This window comes from Dendropsophus ebraccatus, chromosome 5 (genome assembly GCF_027789765.1).
Source record: "Dendropsophus ebraccatus isolate aDenEbr1 chromosome 5, aDenEbr1.pat, whole genome shotgun sequence".
NCBI lineage: Eukaryota > Metazoa > Chordata > Amphibia > Anura > Hylidae > Dendropsophus > Dendropsophus ebraccatus.
The window spans coordinates 142,005,001-142,025,504 of NC_091458.1; the positions used below are offsets into that span (position 1 = coordinate 142,005,001).

General features: G+C 43.4%; 1 protein-coding gene across 3 annotated transcripts in view; it reads left to right on the top strand.

Annotated features, from left to right (window-relative positions):
- Positions 1-20,504, top strand: part of CUEDC1 (CUE domain containing 1) — a 71,268-nt gene that overhangs the window by 42,491 nt on the left and 8,273 nt on the right. For 2 of the 3 annotated variants that reach the window (XM_069971498.1, XM_069971499.1), the window contains exons 4-7: positions 3,826-3,952; positions 5,096-5,279; positions 9,487-9,570; positions 10,641-10,736. In XM_069971498.1, the coding sequence (XP_069827599.1) occupies positions 3,826-3,952; positions 5,096-5,279; positions 9,487-9,570; positions 10,641-10,736 (491 nt within the window). The remainder of the gene's footprint in view (positions 1-3,825; positions 3,953-5,095; positions 5,280-9,486; positions 9,571-10,640; positions 10,737-20,504) is intronic. The other variant, XM_069971500.1, reaches the window with a different exon arrangement.

Genomic DNA, 20,504 nt, shown 5'->3' on the forward strand with positions numbered 1-20,504 from the left:
ATTTTGTTGGCTCTTCCCTGCATACTTGTGTCCTTGTTTCTTCTTTCATTCATCATCCTTTGTAACTTTGTCTGTTTAAACTTTATGCAAACTAGACTTATTATATATTTGAATGAGTTAATATGTACAGAACTGTCGGCATAAGGCAAATACCACTCCTTCCTTTTCTATGTACTAGTCTAGACTTATAGCCATACCAGACAGCTTATAGTCCTCTGTGTAGGGATGTGCGCACAGATGCTGCCACCTGGTGGTGAAACTGGAGAAGTGCTTGTATTTATTTAGTAATTAGATCTCTGCATTCCAATCAGCTGTAGTCATGGAGCAGAAGAACAGCGGTGACCTTGTGCGGAAACACGTTCTCCTTGTCCACGGCCAAATTCTACACAGGCCTCATCATTTATTGTTGTAAATGCCTTTCCCAAAGCTTTCACTCAGGGTTAAACATCAGTATTAATCTTTGTACAATAAATATAAGTATTAGCGGTAATACCATGGTAGTAGTACCAGTAATAGAAGCAGAGGTACCATTGCAATAGTAGTAGTATTAGCTATTTAGCAGTAGGGATATAGCAACAGTAGTGGTTTTTGAGATAATAATATGGAACTATTATTGGCATTAGCAATAATCACATGTTGATATTAGTTGTTAGGATCGGTAAGGTCAGGGTTTCACTCTGATGTATATACTCAGTTTATATTAGCAGTGATGACCTGAGAATAATAGTGTTAGCAATAGTGACCTAGGAGTAACAGTAGCATGAGAAGTAGTAAAATGACAAAATAATCTAAGTATCAGCAATAGTCACATAGGAATACTTCTTTTTTTAATGTTGAAGTGGTGGTGGTGGTAGTAGTAGTGGTAGCATAATAACACGTGGATAGTAGCTGTAATGATAGTAGTGACATGAGAATACAGGTATGCAAAGCAGTTGTCCTTCATAAGGAAAAGAGACAGCTTGCTAGTGCCCTATTATAGATTGCTCAGTCCTAAGGCTCAGACTTATAGAGCCTTAAAGCGACTCTGTACCCACAATCTGACCCCCCCCCCCCCCCAACCAGCGTGTACCTTCAGATAGCTGCTTTTAATCGAAGATCTGTCTTCGGGTCCGTTCGGCAGGTGATACAGTTATTGTCCTAAAAAACAACGTTTAAACTGGCAGCCCTGTGCCCAACGGCCGTGGCCTAGATTGTGTATGCATTAGGCTTGCACAATCTCTCTGTCCCTCCTCCCCACCCTCCTCATCATTAGGAATGCTCCAGGCAGATTGCCTACTATTCCTCAGCTGTGTGAATACTGAACAGGGGTGGATTGTTAAGGCACCTATGCAATGTTCAGACAGGAGAAAATGTTCCAGTGGCTTTCCTAATGATGAAGAGGGTGGGGAGGAGGGACAGAGGGGTGATGCAAAGTTAGGGCACAGATACTCCCGTTTGGCATGGGGCTGCAAGTTTAAAAGTTGTTTTTTAGGACAATAACTGCATCACAGCAACGGACCCCAGGACAGATCTTTGATTAAAAGCAGCTATCCAAAGGTACAAGTGGTTTTGGGGGTCAGATTGTGGGTACAGAGTCGCTTTAGAACATAAAGGAGTCTGTGGGATTAGTACTGAGCGGATCTGTCAAAATGTTCAGGTTCGGCAATTTTATCTGAACCTGAACGCTCCGCATTTGATTTCCAGTGGCTGCAGAAGTTGGATGCCATCCTAGGGCTGCCAGGAAAACACGGGGAGAGCCTTAGGCCATAGTCTGTATCCACCAGGATTCCCTAGGGTGGCATCCAACTTCTGCAGCCGCCAGGGTTCAAATGCTGAGTGTTCGGGTTCAGAAAAGGTTGCTGAACTTGAACATTTTGACGGATTCTCTCAACATTATCCAGGATCAGAAAAACATAGGTAGTTCTATGTTAGCAAAGATTTCAGAAGAGAAGAATTTAGGGGCAGTGATTTCTGACACCTCACAATGAGTTACCAGAGCAGCTAGTTGATCGGGAAAGCTAATGGCAGACTGGGTTTTATATATAATTATATGCTGGGCTGTAGGGCTGGGCAATTAATCAAATTAATTTGATTCGTTCGCCCAGAGTGTTTGAATCAATTTGATTTTTTGTGAAAATCGTAAATTCAATTTTCACAAAAGATCATTGCGGGCGGGCTGGACGGACGGTGCAGTACGCGGGCAGGCGGGTGGACAGTCCGGAGAGGGGCAGTATGGGGCTGGTGACCGCTGCTGTGAGGTGCAGGGTGGGCTGGCAGTCCAGAGAGGGGCGGATCGGGCCGGTAGTCTGGAGAGGGGCAGTATGGGGCTGGCGAGCGCTGTAGTGAGGCGAGGGGCGGGCAGTCCGGAGTGATGCAGCACGGGCGGCCTCCAGCACAGCGTCCCGCTCCCCTGTCAGCCATAGTTAGAGCTCCACGGTTTCTGGAGGAGACAGCAGGGACTACAGGGTGATAGTGTCGCTGCGGGTCCTGGAGCTGTACATCAGGGTCAGATCCCGCTGTACAGCTCCAGGAATCACACTATGCGGCAGTCCCTGCTGTCTCCTCCAGAGACCGGGGAGCTCTAACTGTGGCTGACAGGGGAGCTGGACGCTGTGTGCCGGGGTGAGAGAAGGAGGGCTATGTGCACTCCTGCTCCAGTCACCCCCAGCCCCCCCTCAGTCACCTCCAGCCCCTCCTCGGTCCCCTTCCAGTCAACCCCAGCTGCACCAGTCCCCCCCAGTCATCTTTAGCTTCCCCAGTCCCCCAGTCATCTCCAGTCCACCCTCTGTCACCCCCAGCTCTCCATCATTTCCAGTACCCCACAGTCATTCCCAGCTGCCTCAGTCCCCCTCAGTCATCTCCAGTCCCCGTCAGTCATCTCCAGTCCCCGTCAGTCATCTCCAGTCCCCGTCAGTCATCTCCAGTCCCGTCAGTCATCTCCAGTCCCCTTCAGTCATCTCCAGTCCCCTTCAGTCATCTCCAGTCCCCTTCAGTCATCTCCAGTCCCCGTCAGTCACCCCCAGCTGCCCCAGTCCCTGTCAGTCATCCCCAGCTGCCCCAGTCCCCGTCAGTCATCCCCAGCTGCCCCAGTCCCTGTCAGTCCCCCTCAGTCACAGGGGAGCACTGTTACACTGGGAAGCAATACAGTTGTTGTCTCAAACATCATTAAAATAGTATCTGACACTGTGAGAAAATTTTTTATTATTTAGCAAAATAAAAAAATCGAGATTTAAATTTTATTTTTTGGCCATATCGCCAGGCCTTCTGGGCTGTTTATGTATGTATGTATGTATATGTACGTGTGTGTGTATCACACACTGGGCTGTATATATACGTGTGTGTTTATATCTATCTATTGGTATGCCGAGCTGTAATATATAATGGTATGCTGGGCTGTGTATACAGTACATATGTGTATAATGATATATACACATACCATATATAAATAATGGTATGCTGGGCTGTATACTGTATATAATGGTATGCCGGGCTATATGTCTGTGTGTGTATACAATATATATCATCCCCATCCTTTTCATCATCTCAACCCAAGCACACTGGAGTCCAATTGTGCAGCAAATGATTACCGGTGGCTGAAGAAGTTGGATTTCTCCCTATGGAGCCCTGGAAAATATTGATACAGCCTTTTTCCTTAGGACCAGGACTCCCCTAGGTGGCATCCAACTTCTTTGCCGCACGATCAGACTCCAGTGGGCTTGCCTTGCACTCATCCCTAGTGACTCCATGTCTTACTGACACTGAAGATGATTGGTTGCCATGTATGGCATTTTATTTTTGTTGGAGAATAATATAAAATATATTAATATATATATTTTTTTATATAAGGAATGATGTGTTGCCGGCCACAGGTTCTCAGGTACCAAAACTTTGCAGGAACTGGAATCCCCCCTTACTGGGAAACTTGCCTGATGACTTTCTTCGCATATTACCCCAGCAGATGGACAGTGTTCAGGTGAGATCAATTATTATTAGTGGAATGGCATTAAACATCAATGTGGGATTAGAAAAAGCACAGCTACAGCACCACCTCTGTTCTTAGGTTGTGTGTGGTATTGCAATTTCGCTCCATTCACTTCTGAATCTGAGCTAAAAGTCTCACCCAAACTAGGGACAGGGATTTTGGTAAAGAGTAGCCATGTTTTTCTAAGCCTGAAACAGGAGCCTTAGTTCCGTGCACTTAGTCAATATAGGGGCCATCCAGGTAGGTAGGGACAGTGGTTGGGGAGAACAGGGCTGCAATGTAAAAGGGCTGCAATGTAAAAGATGAAGCATCAGAAGACTTCACAGGTTACATAGAAACAAAGAAGATTGTCGGCAGAGGGAGCCGGGGGTCTTCTTTAGGTAAACTTGATTGCCACCCATTTTACTTAATGTGATGCTGTTGGGTCTAGACATCCTGTCCCTTCAGTGGAACATGTCACGGGCCTATGCCTTTCCCCCCTTCCTCTAATCCCATTAGTACTGAGAAAGATTTGCATAACTTTGACAAAGATGACACTTACAGCACCCCACCGGCCTAAAAGAAATTGGTGTCCATAGACAATTCCTGACCTCTACCAGAACGGACACATCTCTTAGTCCAGGGCCTGATAGTGTGATGGGGGTAGGTTGACTAGGACACCGCTGACAGGGAAATCTTATGTAAGATAGTAATTTCCACCCTGTTTACTAGAAGTACAGGCACAAATCTTAGGAGTAGTGGCCAGGAGATCCCTGACCTAGGCATCCAGATATACCTCCTATTTTGGACTTCTTGAGGAATTAAGCTTTAAAGGGGTTATCCAGCGCTACAAAAACATGGCCACTTTTCCCCCTACTGTTGTCTCCAGTGCAGGTGTGGTTTGCAATTAAGCTCCATTTACTTCAATGGAACGGAGTTTCAAAACCCCACCCAATCTGGAGACAACAGTAGGGGGAAAGTGGCCATGTTTTTGTAACGCTGGATAACCCCTTTAACACCATTAAAGTGCACCTTAGACTTTATTTGACTGTCCCCGGTGCAATACTTCTGCTTATTTACAAATATCGGTGAGTGCCGCTTCTTTCTATTCTTTGCTTTGAGTTAAATATTAACATGACTTTTTTTCCTTAGCAGAGCTGCCAAGGTGGATCGTCTACAAAACGGCAAGAAGACTCTAAGAAAGAGCATGGCAGCATGGACCAGGAGCGGAAGCTGAAGCAGTATCTGCAAGATGAGAGGATTGCGCTTTTCTTACAAAATGAAGAGTTCATGAGAGAACTTCAGAGAAATAGGGAATTTCTCCTTGCACTTGAAAGAGGTAAAAGAAAGAAAAAAAGTTATAAGATCAAAGAACAGTCAGTTAGGCATGGAGAAATCACAAAAAAAAAAAAAACACTCCCTACGGAACCAAGTTTAATTAGAGCAGCTGTAATTACATGTCTGTCTGTAAGGAAATACATAGAAGCCATCTCTGGGCTAAAGACTGAGCATGCAGCAAAGTAGTCTGATCACTTTCATTAATTCTGTGTGCGCCAAAGTGTTACGAATCAATCTCGTTCCATCTTATGCAAATGGTTCTTTAATATTAAAGCGGTAATATTAAAGTGTGGTTAAAAAAAATCATATATTGCTGAGTACATACAGAAAAGAAGAAAAAAATAATACTCACCTACCCCCAGTCCCACAGGTCTCGCTACAGCTTTTTTTCAGCTCTGTCCGATCTTCACCCTCCTATCATCTCTTCTATGCATGGAGCAGCACCGTCCCACTCTGCCATCTTAGCCGGTGATTGGTTGATCTGTGCTCTTGTCAAAAGCAGGCAGAGCCAAAATGAAAGCTACAGTGGGACTTGTGGAGGAACCGGGGGAAGGTAAGTACAGCACTTTTCTGCTCAGCTCTTGCAATTTTTTTCAACCACACTGGAATACCCCTTTAACTCGTTAAGTTTTTTAAAGACTGTATGCGATTTGTTTACACAAAAAATGGATTAGTAACAATTACCAATACAGCAAACCTATTATCTGGAGATTTTACACTGTACTTTTCCTGTATGGGAAATCAGTACTTCAGTAATACATACCAATGTGGTTAATGTAATTGGCACCGCTGATTGTTTATTATAAAAAAAAAATAAAAAATAAAAAAAAAAATAGGAAAGTCTCCAGTCTTCCAGTATTTATTAGCTGCTGTATGCCCTGCAGAAAGTGGTGTATTCTTTCAAGTCTGACACAGTACTCTCTCCTGCCACCCATGTCCATGTCAGGAACTGCCCAGAAGGGAGGGGGTTTTCTGTGGAAATTTGCTGCTGCTCTGGACAGTTCCTGACAGAGTTGTCAGCAGAGAGCACAGTGTCAGACTGGAGAGAATACACCACTTCCTGCAAGACATACTGCAGCTGATAAGTACTGTAAAACTGGAGATTTTAAAATAGAATTAAATTACAAATCTATACAACTTTCTGACACCAGTTGATTTGAAAGAAAAGTGTCCCCTTGAAGAAAAGCTGAGCTGAGTTGAGCTGTCATTTCTAAAAGGAAACAAAGACATAATAAACAGTTTATGACATGGACAGGATCAGAGGCGGCCTCCAAATATTTTGGTAGCAGTCTGTGAGTTACTTGCACCTGCCTTCTGGTATATTCTCCCATTGCGGGTCTCTCAGGCTCCTAAATGTTTGCAGGGTTCATTTCCCTAATAGAATAATTGAACTCTCTCCAAAGATGTTCAGTGGGATCGAGATCACAGAAGCAGGAAAGAATGGTGCGGCAATACAAGCCAGTACAAGCATAGAAGAAACAGTGTACAGTGGTGCCTTGGAGTACGAGAATAATTTGTTCCGGGACTGTGCTTGTAATCCAAATCCACTCTTAAACTAAAACTAAAGCAAATTTTCCCATTAGAAATCATTGAAATGCAGACAATTGGTTCCACTACCCCCAAATAATGATTTTATATTCTGAATAACATGTAAAACAAATGAAACAAACAATGAGAAACAGCTGAATATGTGATATTATAAGTTACTGTACAGTATAGCAATCGGCATGTGGTGTATAATGTATAGTAACTGCATAAACCTGAAAAACAGCAGCAGTTTGTAGATACAGGATGGAACTGCAGATCCCCATAATGCAGTAGCATAGTACAACAGGCTAGAATAGAGAAGCAGGGCTGCTGTCAGAGGAATGTGTGGTCACATGACAGCAATTAGGAAGGGAGGTGTGTTCAGAATGGACCAATCAGGACTGACAGAGACTGCAGAGAGCATGTGGGAATGGGCAGGACATATGTGAGCACTATATAGCAGCACTATCTGTCTGGGGAGAGAAGGGTTACAGCTATGGAGAGATTACCTCCACAGTCCTGTCCCCTGATGCAAGCCCCAGCCTGACGTGGATCTGCTATGATTTGGAAGGTGAAGGAGACTTCCTGGGTCAGAGTACAGGGCTGGAGACCCCGCTATGCAGACCATGCCCCTCCCCCACTCCCATCCAGTACAGGGAGCTCTTAAACCAAAGCAATGCTCTTAAATCAAGTCACAATTTTGAAAAACTGTGAACTCTTCTTCCAAAAGGCTCTCAATCCAGGTTACTCTTAAACCAAGGTACCACTGTATTAGATTACAAGCATGCCTCCAGAACGCCGACACATTTCAAGCATTAAAATCATCTTTATTGTAGCCTGGTTTTATGGACACAAGGCCGGTATTTATAAGAGTATTGAGAACCAGTCACCTGCTGTCACTACTTAACGTTATTGCATACCAATCTTATAAGTGGTATTCTCATCTTGTAAGCATGGCTTCCCGGCCTACCGACCTCTTTACTATTGCCAGAGTTGGTCAGGAGCCAAAAACGCCAAAATATTATTAAAGCGACTCTGTACCCACAATCTGCCCCCCCCCCCCCCCCCCAAACCACTTGTACCTTCGGATAGCTGCTTTTAGATCCAAGATCCAAGATCTGTCCTGCGGTCCGTTTGGCCAGTGATGAAGTTATTGTCCTAAAAAACAACTTTTAAACTGGCAGCCCTGTGCCCAACGGCCGTGCCCTAGATTGTGTATGCATTAGGCTAGGACAATAACTGCATCACCTGCCAAACGGACCACAGGACAGATCTTGGATTAAAAGCAGCTATCCGAAGGTACAAGTGGTTTGGGGGGGGGGGGGGGGGTCAGATTGTGGGTACAGAGTCGCTTTAAAGTTCTGCAAACATCGCAGTTATGTAGCTTCATGATTTAGTTAAACGGCAAAGCTGGCAGGCCTCTTCCCTTTGCACAAATTTAACTAAAGGGGTTATCCAGCGCTACAAAAACATGGCCACTTTCTTCCAGAGACAGCCCCACTCTTGTCTCCACTTTGGGTGCAGGGTTTGTTACTCAATTCCATTGACGTGAATGGAGCATACACCTGAACTGGAGACAAGAGCGGTGCGGTCTCTGGAAAAAAGCGGCCATGTTTTTGTAGCGCTGGATAACTCCTTTAATGTTAATAAGAGTTATGCAGATTGCACCTCTCCCATGCTTTAGCTGTTTTTTATTTAATTTTTTTTTTGCATATTGCATAATAGTAAGCTGGAATCGGAAATGTATAAAATAGCAACATGTCGTGATAGTTATGGAAGGAAACGAATGTTCATGCGGCCATCCGTGCCCATTGATTGGATTGTGTAAGAAAAGCTATAAGGGCCCTTTTACATGCCGAGATGCAAAGCCACAAATGAACCACAAGGCTCAAGCACTCATGTGGCCGCACAAAGGAACCCTGCATGGTTTATTGAAGGATGATTGCTTCTCCGTTCTCAGGGTCTGTGGGGGTCACAGGGGTCGGACCCCAGCAGTCAGCTTGTTATCAGACCCAGGGTATGTCATAGAAAATGGTTCATCTCACCGGCCTGAATTGTTGACATCTGAAAGGATTGGTTCATCAAGTTATGTTGCTTGCGCCAAATTCTGGTCACAAGAATTGTAAAAGGACAATTTGTTAAGGGCGCCATAAATCCATAGTGGTGGCATACAAATAATGACCATATGACTGGCATCAAATTCTAGCCATCCCGCCGGCATGGGGACACAGATATCTGGATTTATCTCACCAGACAATGCTTTTCCCTCCTCATACTTCGTTGAGGGGACCTCGCTTTAGAATGACACTTATTGTTGGAATTTTGGTTGGTCATCTTAAAGGGAACCAATCACCTGACAATTTGCTATAACCCTATCAATCTGTGCTAATACAGCCCCTAGCAGACTTCCCATACATGTACCTTTGCTTTATCCATATTCACACACACATTGTGTGTGTGTGTGTATGTATATATATATATATATATATATATATATATAGATATATTTATTTATTTATACCCACCCACATACTCCCAGATACCTAGATGTTTATACTTTTATGTAGATATTTGTGTATATTTGAAGGTGTGTAGATAAGCTGAAAAGACCATTGTTCTACTCAGTGCTTAAAAAAAAAAAAAAAAAAAAAAAACTTTTCTGTTTTTGCTTTTTTTTCCAGATCGTTTGAAATACGAGTCAAAGAAATCCAAGTCTAGCAGCATGCCTGCGAATAATGATTTCAGTTTTTGCCCTTCAATATCAAGTAAGGACACATGGCACTAGGGAAAAAATCAATAGCGTTTCTGCTTGCATTGGTACCTTGTGGATTATATATATTGTAACCATCAGAAGGCATTAGTCGGCTCATCCAGAGCGTAGCTGAAATGAGAGAATGGCTTCTGTGCTAAGTAGATGGGTATTTCTTAGTTGTGGAATTCACGTCATGTGCTTTTTCTATAGAATTACCAAATATTAGGTGACAGGTTATCAATGATCCCTAATACATTGAGCTTAGTATCAAATATCGCCATTTAGATTCTGGTATTATTGATTGATACTTATATTTTAACCACTGTAGATGTTAAATAAATATTTTAGTTTTGTATATTCCACCTGATATAGTGATAAGTCTATATTGAGCAGAGTGTATAGTGTCATAGGTTTCTATCTCTCTTATGATGGATACGTTTCACAGCATCTTCACTAAATTTACGCTAAATGGGTAGGTCAGCAAATCAACTGGTGCCAGAAAGTGCCAGAGATTTGTACCTTACATTAAAAAAAATCGTGTCTTCCAGTACTTCTCAGCTGCTGTATGTCCTGCAGGAAGTGGTGTATTATTTCCAGTCTGGAGAGCAGAAAAGGGTTTTCTAGTTTGCTGATGCTCTGGACAGTTCCTGAAATGGACAGAGGTGGCAGCAGAGAGCACTGTGTCAGACTGGAAAGAATATACCACTTCCTGCTGGACATACAGCAGCTGATAAGTACTGAAAGATTTGAGATTTTTTAACAGAAGTAAATTACAAATCTCTGGCACTTTCTGGCACCAGTTGAGTTGGAAACATTTTTGGGGGTGATTTTAACTTTAAATGTATGTACAATGCTTGAGAATATGAAGGCAATAATAGCTTATCCCAAGCATTTTCTGGAAAAGTCCTATAAGGAGGTTAAAAAGCTCCTATGATTATAACTTAGCAGGTACCTAGCTTTGAGCGTCTTATGTCTTGTTATTTAGATTCCAATTTAGTCTTCGTCAACTAAATGTTCACACCGAACCATCTGTTCCACTATAGTAACAGCGTCTCATTTGTTTTGTATCCTTTTATTTCCCAGCAGATGAATCCCATTCTGTTCCTGGTGGCTGCGACTCTAGTAGTGCTATATCTGAAGATGCCTTATTTAGGGATAAATTAAAACACATGGGTAAATGTAAGTATATATCAGGACACTTATCATGAGTCCTTTGTTTCTTATTGGGCAGTAGTTATAATGTTATACTGTTAGGCCGGGTTCACACTGCGTTTTCATCCGTTTTATAAAAAAAAAACGGATGAAAAGGGATGAAAAAAACCGATGCATTTGTGTGCATCTGTTTTGATCCGTTTTTCCATTGACTTCAATTATAAAAAACGGGGTTGTGGTCTGTCTTTTAATCTGTTTTGTTTTTTTTTTATAATGAAAGTCCGTGGAAAAACAGATCAAAACGGATGCACACAAATAGATACAATGTTCTTAAAGGGGTTTTTGGCAATATAAAAAAAATAATATATGCTGGTGCTGTAGAATAATAGAAATAAAGCCATATTCACCTACTTCTGGCCCCCATGCAGGTCCCACTGCACTGTCCGGTCCTTTACTGCCTCTGAGAAGAGAGCTCGGAGCAGGAGCTACTTGCTCAGCCAATCACTGGCCAAAACAGGATACTGCAGCAGTCGGTGATTGGCTGAACACATGGCTTCTGGACCAACCTAACGACAGGAGCAGAAGAAGCCATATCGAGACTGCAGCTGGACCTGCAGAGACTGGGGACGTAGGCTTTTAAAATCCTCATTTAGTAGATGTGCATTAGAAATCGTTGTACAGGTCAACAAAATACAGAAAGTGATTGGCTGTGGGTATCAAAAATCCTTGGTCATAGCAATAGCTTTCCTAGTGTTCTGATTTTGTGATGACGGAAAAGGACTCTGGGGATTCCGAAGGATTGAAGAGTGGAAGGATCTTTACAAGACTAATTGAATCAATATCCGAATCATTAGACTCTACTCGTCTTTCTGTTTCTTTACAGTAAATATCCAGTTACTCGCCCATGCAGGAAAGAGAATCACTGCAAGGCACATTCCCTGTTCTTGTTTTTGGTCTTAATCATGGGGATCCACACCACCTGCCATAGGAATCCACACTATCCATCATAAGGATCCACACTATCCATCATAAGGATCCATACCACCCGTCATAGGGCTCCATACCATCCGTCGTAGGGATCCATTCCACCTTTCATAGGGATCCACACTATCCGCCGTAGGAATCCACACTATCCATCGTAGGGATCTACACTATCTGTCATAAGGATCATGAGGATCCATACCATGCGTCGTAGGGATCCATGCCACCCGTCATAGGGAACCACACCATGCATCGTAGGGATCCACACTATCTGTCCTAAAGATCCACATCATCCACCATAGGGATCAACACTATCCGTCGTAAGGATCCATACCACCTGCCATAGGGATCCACACTATCTGTAGTAGGGATCCACACCATCCATCGTAGGGGTCCAAGGCACCTGTATATTAGCCTCTTTCTTTGCTTAAATGTCATTATAAGAATATTTACCTGGGAGGTCGGTCATTTCTTCATTAATTTTTCTGAGCATGAACCCCGGTAGCTGCACTTCACAGCCATTTATGAGGCAACAAGACTTGTATATCTGCATTATCCATTGAGCCCATCACATTTCTTACCAGCATAGTTCTAGGTGTGTCAGTAATATCGAATGCCTTGTATACTTGGAATTTACAATTCTACACAAATATAACAAGGCTATAATATATGAAGGTTTGCACATTGGTGCATTAGTGCAGGTGGCAGGAGCTGGTGTGGTTCATCCATTGCAAATGCAATGACTGCTTCATTGTTCAGAGTGGTGAAGGGCTCCACATCATAGATTGATGGTGTACACTAAGCTTACACCATCAATTCATCTCTTCTAAAAATCCATTTAATGTTGTCTTTACCTCCATCTCCCAAATGTGAACAAAGGCTGGGTTCACACTGAGGAATTCTCGAGGAAATGAAGAAGAAAGTTTTCTGCTTGAAATTCCTTGCCTATTCAGCTCTGGCAGAATAGGAGCTGAATTTGAGCAGAATGCACACAAAATTCAAGCTGAATTTAAGCCCCCATTGACTTTTATAGGATTGCCCTAGCAGAATCCACCCAAAGAATCGACATGTTACTTCTTTGGGCAGTAAGCAGTAAAATTCTGCTCGGAAATTCTGCAGTGTGAACAACAGAGCAGAAATCCCATTGTACACAATGGGACATTGCTCTGTACATATTTTAGGGTGGAAACCCTCACTAACGACCATGATGACCCATATCGCCTTTGAATTTAACAGCCATAGGATGACTTATAATCACATGACCTATGAAAAGAAAAACACGCTGGAGCTGGTATGACATGGATGGCTAGAACGGTTGGAATCGGGCTTCTAGAGTAATAAAGCCCTTCATCGATGAGAAGCAAAGAGCCGGGATGAAGTTGGCAAAAAGACCATAAGGATTGGACTGTAGTTGGGGGGCTGCCAGTTAGGATGGATTGTCCAAGTAGCTTGGGACAATAGTTGGGGTGAGAGCAAAGCTACACTGCTCCCTAAAGGACATTACAGGCAGTTTAAAGGGAACCTAGTAGTACAATTGTGCCGATATGGTTCCCTGCTGCACACTATAGATTTACCATGCAGCTCCCCGAGGCTGCCAGCAGTAGCTGTGGTGGTAGTTATTAGATGGGGGGGGGGGGGAGTTTTAATCAGGCGCGCAAGACAAGGAGGGGCTGCAACTAGTCAACTGGGCGGAGCGCCACCTGTGACTAGTCTCGGCTCTTATCACCGCACTGCGCACTGACAGGCAGAGAGCCATGACGAATCACAGGGGGCTCCCCCATACCCCCCTTCCCGCCGCCTCTTCCTTCGGCCTTGCACACCTGATTAAAACTACTTTTTCCCCCATTTAAAGTTACCACCGCGGTGGCTGGTGGCCTAGGAGCTGCACTGTAGATGTATACTGTGCAGCTGGGAACCATATTGGTCATCTTTAGAGATGGAGACAGCTAAACTGTAATATGACAGATGCCAGACCTGCCAGGGCTCTAACTGGCACCCAAGCAATGTGATCATGGAGTCCTGATAGGTTGCCATGGCAGATCTTACCAGCTGTAGCCGAAAATCACTAATTTGAAGGGAACCAGTCATCAGGATTTTGCATATATAACCATCCGTAACAGATTATGCACCATAGTGATACAAATCCTACCATGTCGTCCAGCTCTCACACATTGTCCCTCTTTATTGTTTCTCCAGGTCTTTACACAATTAGCGTTCTTCTTGCTGTTAAGTTTATTGGATCTAATGATGAACCAGCAGATGGCGGTCATGTTTAACTTTCTTCTGTCCAAATTACTTTCACTAAATTGAATGAAAAAGATGCAGCCGCTCATATTGGCCAGAGCCTGAGTGGATTCATAGATTTATAAACGCTTAAATGTATTAGTTTTTTTTTTTTTTATTATTGTTTGTGTCTTTATTCCATTGAGCAGAATAGAAGAATTTAGATTGCTGTGTGCTATACATACAGGAGGATAGATTGCTCTGTGTGCTATACATACAGGAGGATAGATTGCTCTGTGTGCTATACATACAGGAGGATAGATTGCTCTGTGTGCTATACATGCAGGAGGATAGATTGCTCTGTGTGCTATACATGCAGGAGGATAGATTGCTCTGTGTGCTATACATACAGGAGGATAGATTGCTCTGTGTGTGCTATACATACAGGAGGATAGATTGCTCTGTGTGCTATACATACAGGAGGATAGATTGCTCTGTGTGCTATACATACAGGAGGATAGATTGCTCTGTGTGTGCTATACATGCAGGAGGATAGATTGCTCTGTGTGCTATACATACAGGAGGATAGATTGCTCTGTGTGCTATACCTGCAGGAGGATAGATTGCTCTGTGTGCTATACATACAGGAGGATAGATTGCTGTGTGCTATACATACAGGAGGATAGATTGCTCTGTGTGTGCTATACATACAGGAGGATAGATTGCTCTGTGTGCTATACATGCAGGAGGATAGATTGCTCTGTGTGCTATACATGCAGGAGGATAGATTGCTCTGTGTGCTATACCTGCAGGAGGATAGATTGCTCTGTGTGCTATACATGCAGGAGGATAGATTGCTCTGTGTGCTATACATACAGGAGGATAGATTGCTCTGTGTGCTATACATGCAGGAGGATAGATTGCTCTGTGTGCTATACATGCAGGAGGATAGATTGCTCTGTGTGCTATACATACAGGAGGATAGATTGCTCTGTGTGTGCTATACATGCAGGAGGATAGATTGCTCTGTGTGCTATACATGCAGGAGGATAGATTGCTCTGTGTGCTATACATGCAGGAGGATAGATTGCTCTGTGTGCTATACATGCTATACATTTCAGGTGATGTCCGTCTTCCCACAACATGTATACTTTAAATTGCTCATAAAAAAGTCATAAAGATCAATATTGGTCTTACTGTAAAATGTGTATGTGGCGTCCTGCCTAATAATGAGATCAGCATTCTGATCCAGAGAGACTAAGACGCCCGATTTGCTCAGGTTTTATATTCTAGTATACCGTATATTAAGGTTTTAGGCTGGGTTCACATTGCGTTTTTGCAGTCTGTTTTTAAACGGTCAATCACGTTTTTGTGTGCGCTAAAAAATAAAAAGTTTCCCTTTTGATGCTTTTTCTTTATAGAAGTCAATAAAAAAATCCGAATTGATAGCACACAATTTCATGCCCCCCCTCCATAAAATGTATACATTTAAAGGACTGCCAAAATGCAGCGTGATGCCAGCCTTAGTGAAGAGAAATGGACGAATAACTTATTCTGACTTTGAAGATAAAAGTGACAAACTGTACACCAATCCTGCGTAGGAGGTGGGGGGGGGGGGGGTTGATTTATAGCATAAACCTCTACATGGCAGTGACAGATTCATTAAAAGGTGCTTGCCTCTTAAGGGTGCGTTCACACCTACAGGATCTGCAGCTGATTTTCTGCAGCAGATTTCAGTTAAATAACTGAACACAGCATCAGATTTGATGCTGTGTTGTTATTTAACTGAAATCTGCTGCAGAAAATCAGCTGCAGATCCTGTAGGTGTGAACGCACCATAAAGGGGTTATCCAGGGGTTATTAGAAAAACATGGCCGCTTCCTTCCATAGACAGCACCACTCTTGTCTCCAGTTCAGGTGCAGTTTAAGCTCCATTCACTTTAAAAGAGTTGTAAAACCTGTACCCAAACTGGAGTCAAGAGCGGTGGTGTCTCTGGAAAGAAGCGGCCATGTTTTTCTAACACTGGATAACCCCTTTAATGATTATGATGATGCACTGCATTTACATTTATCATATGATTCGCTTTGTTCATTACTTCCTAACCATTAGGCAAATGCCAGCCCAGTGTCCGACTAGTTTGGATATATTCTGTAGACCAGCTTCATACCTGTTCCCGATTTAGTAATAAATATTATGGGAGGCACTTATACAAGGATGCCGTCCTCCCATAGATACACTGTGTGACACTGAGGCAGGCGGGATTCTGCCGATTTTGCTCAGTGTGAACATACCCTAAAGGGTGAAAACATATATATTTTTTTCAAATCAACTTATCAGGTATACTGATTTTTAATTTACTTCTATTTAAAAATCCCCTGTCTTCCAGTACTTATCAGCTGCTGTATGTTCTGCAGGAAGTGGTGTATACTTTCCAGTCTGACACAATCCTCTCTGCTGCCACCTCTGTCCATGTCAGGAACTGTCCAGAGCAGCAGCAAATCCCCATAGAAAACCTCTCCTGCTCTGGACCGTTCCTGACATGGACAGAGGTGGCAGCAGAGAGTACTGTGTCAAACTGAAAAGAATACACCACTTCCTGCAGGACATACAGCAGCTGATAAGTACTGGAAGACTTCAGATTTTTAAATCTATATAACTTTTTTATACCAGTTGATTTGAAGGAAAACATTTTTTGCTGGAGTACCCCTTTATGAAACACACTTAACATTTGGATTGCTTTTTCATTGATCTATGAGAGAGAGAGCTTTGGGACACACTCTAGGGCACTTTAACCCTATCGACCACTCATGTATTATGTTAGTCATAGAGGGGAGCTCTATATCCATGATCACCTGGTATGCCAGGTTATGTCAGGGGAGCTCATACCCTTTTTAAAGCCCATAGTTTCTTAATATGACGAAAAAATATTTTCTGGCGATTCATCACAAATTTGTTTGACGGATTTTCCTTTCGTCATGAAAGAAGTGGAGAATAATTGTACAGATAGTAATGTTGCATCATTTTACATACCATATGCTTATAATATTTATTATGGCCATCTTGTCTGAATACAGTAGCAACTTCTGACAACGTGTGACGTACACTATTCCCCGATGAAGCACTAGTCGTTCTGTGTATATGGTAATGTGTGTTGTATAGCCGAGGATGACAGAAGCTCAGAAAAGAAAGTTCTCATTCTTGTCAAAAGGCTGGAATTATTTGTTTCTCGCAGTCACCAGATAAACTGTTACCAGGGAGCCAGACGAGACGAATATCCGAAATAACACATCATTCTGCTTTATTTACTAGAGGTTTTACAAAAGCTTGTCCGTGTATTCCGCAGCGTTTCATCACTGACAGGCAAATCATACGCTATAGTGGGAAGTCACTGGAGGGAACTGACGGCTAACTGATGAGTAGCATCCGAGCAAGTGCTCAGCCATCAGTTACCCAAGCAGCATCCGAGCAAGTGCTCAGCCATCAGTTACCCAAGCAGCATCCGAGCAAGTGCTCAGCCATCAGTTACCCAAGCAGCATCCGAGCAAGTGCTCAGCCATCAGTTACCCAAGCAGCATCCGAGCAAGTGCTCAGCCATCAGTTACCCAAGCAGCATCCGAGCAAGTGCTCAGCCATCAGTTACCCAAGCAGCATCCGAGCAAGTGCTCAGCCATCTGTTACCCAAGCAGCATCCGAGCAAGTGCTCAGCCATCTGTTACCCAAGCAGCATCCGAGCAAGTGCTCAGCCATCTGTTACCCAAGCAGCATCCGAGCATGTGTTCAGCCATTAGTTATCCGAGCATGTGTTCAGCCATCAGTTATCAGAGTATGTGTTCAGCCATCAGTTACCCAAGCATGTGTTTGGCCATCAGTTACCCAAGCAGCATCTGAGCATGTGTTGAGCCATCAGTTATCAGAGCAGCATCCGAGCATGTGTTCAGCCATCAGTCATCCAAGCATGTGTTCAGCCATCAGTCATCCAAGCATGTGCTCAGCCATCAGTTACCCAAGCAGCATCCGAGCAAGTGCTCAGCCATCAGTTACCCAAGCAGCATCCGAGCAAGTGCTCAGCCATCAGTTACCCAAGCAGCATCCGAGCAAGTGCTCAGCCATCAGTTACCCAAGCAGCATCCGAGCAAGTGCTCAGCCATCAGTTACCCAAGCAGCATCCGAGCAAGTGCTCAGCCATCTGTTACCCAAGCAGCATCCGAGCAAGTGCTCAGCCATCTGTTACCCAAGCAGCATCCGAGCAAGTGCTCAGCCATCTGTTACCCAAGCAGCATCCGAGCATGTGTTCAGCCATTAGTTATCCGAGCATGTGTTCAGCCATCAGTTATCAGAGTATGTGTTCAGCCATCAGTTACCCAAGCATGTGTTTGGCCATCAGTTACCCAAGCAGCATCTGAGCATGTGTTGAGCCATCAGTTATCAGAGCAGCATCCGAGCATGTGTTCAGCCATCAGTCATCCAAGCATGTGTTCAGCCATCAGTTACCCAAGCAGCATCTGAGCATGTTTGGCCATCAGTTGCCTGAGCATGTGTTCAGCCATCAGTTATCCGTTATCCAAGCCTGTGTTTAGCCATCAGTTATCCGAGCATGTGTTCAGCTATCAGTTATCCAAGCCTGTGTTCAGCCATCAGTTATTTGAGCTGCATCCGAGCATGTGTTTGGCCATTAGTTACCTGAGCATGTGTTCACTCGTCAGTAATCTGAGCATGTGTTTGGCCATCAGTTACCTGAGCATGTGTTCAGCCATCAGTTACCCAAGCAGCATCCGTGCATGTGTTTAGCCATCAGTTATCCGAGCATGTGCTCAGCCATCAGTTACCCGAGCGGCATCCGAGCATGTGTACAGCCATCAGTTATCCGAGCATGTGCTCAGCCATCAGTTATCCAAGCATGCTCGCTAAACACGAATTACTAACCCTAATGTTATAGAAAAGAATTTACTGCAATTTACCATTGCCATCAGCACCATTTAGCCGGAATCATCCAATAGTCAATTCTTGATACCATCAATTATGAATAACCAGTACTGACAACAATTCGGAATTTTTCAAAGCAGGCAGCTCATTGACAAACGTACCTAGTAAAAACTGAACCCAATAGTATACATTTCTAATAAGTTACATGCAGAAGCTCCTCTTATGCTGTGTTCACATGTGCGTTGGGATCCATTTATCAATGGATCAGTCCATATGATTGAACATATCACCAGAAGCTGATGAGTACAGATGACCATTCCATTTCCAGCACAAAATGTAGCCATTCAAAAAAAAAAATAAAATAAACAAAAACAGACTGGATGAGAATGCAAACTGATCTGAGTAAAGACAAATTGGGGTAAATGGGTTTATGACGTATCACATAGCAGCAGCAGTCGATTCCTGTCCGCTTTCATCTAATGGCAATGAAGCCAACAAGAATAGAAAATGAAAATACTAGTAAAACTTTTATCTGTTATTCATTCTGAAATTTCCTTATTCTACAGCATATATCAAATATAATTCATGATTCTATAATATTGGCAGAAAATATATTCAAAAGGTAAATAAGTCCTCGGGTACCCAAAATTTACTGATGGAATTTGTCAGGAAACGGGTTGTAAATGTATCACCAGCAATATTGGACATTGTGTTATCAAAACAGTTTGAGAGATAAAGGGGCCTAGCATTAGGCATTTATTTTTTTGATTGCAATACAGTAAAAGTTAACGTTCTGATGTAATTGATTAAAAAAACAAAACAACGTCATTGCAATTTAGCTTTGGGTCTAATGAATGACTGATCCGAGTCAAAAAAGATTAAATTAAAGGGCCGCACAAACAATCCAGCACTTGTTTCTGTGGCCCTTCCTGCACAAATATTGAACTTTTATAAAAGCTCCTTATACAAGGGCCAATCTGCTAGGTCAGCGCTCGATTACAGACATGGGTCAGCCTGACTAAAAGGGCCTTTAGAATAACAATTTTTTTTTTATTGCTCCGATATTAAGGTATGAGCCGTTTTTTTTTTTTTTGGGGGGGGGGGGGGCAGTGATGGTCTAGATACAGAAGTCCAGATAACCATTATCCTCACTTTAATGGCCCCCATACACCTTAAGCCTCTATACCACGGGGCAAGCAAACGAGGAGTTTGCTCCTTGTTCCCCGCTCGCTGCCCCGGTGGGGGGGGGGGGGGGGGTTGCTAGATCGTCCGGGCAGCCCATAGCATACAGCAAACTGCTCCTATTCCACGGAGAATCCGCAGCAGATCGTTGCTGTATGAGTCATTTGTCTTTCAACATGTTTGAAAGACAAACGACGCAACAATCAGCCAGCATCAAAGATGTCGGCTGATCATTGCCTTCTATTCCACAGGACGATTTTTGGCCGATAATCGCTCCGTGCAATAGGGCCTTAAGACTTTGATCATCCATGCCCACTGCTCGTGGTGTGTTCGGCCATCAATCTAAGATGCATGAGTTTGTCCCTCCCAACCACTAACAGATGTCAGTGGATATAGGGGTCGGGTGTGTTGGAAAATCAAACCCAACCCCTTTGTTTCGGGAGAAATAAGTTGCAGCAAGAGCTCTCTGGCTGCTGCTTTCCCCT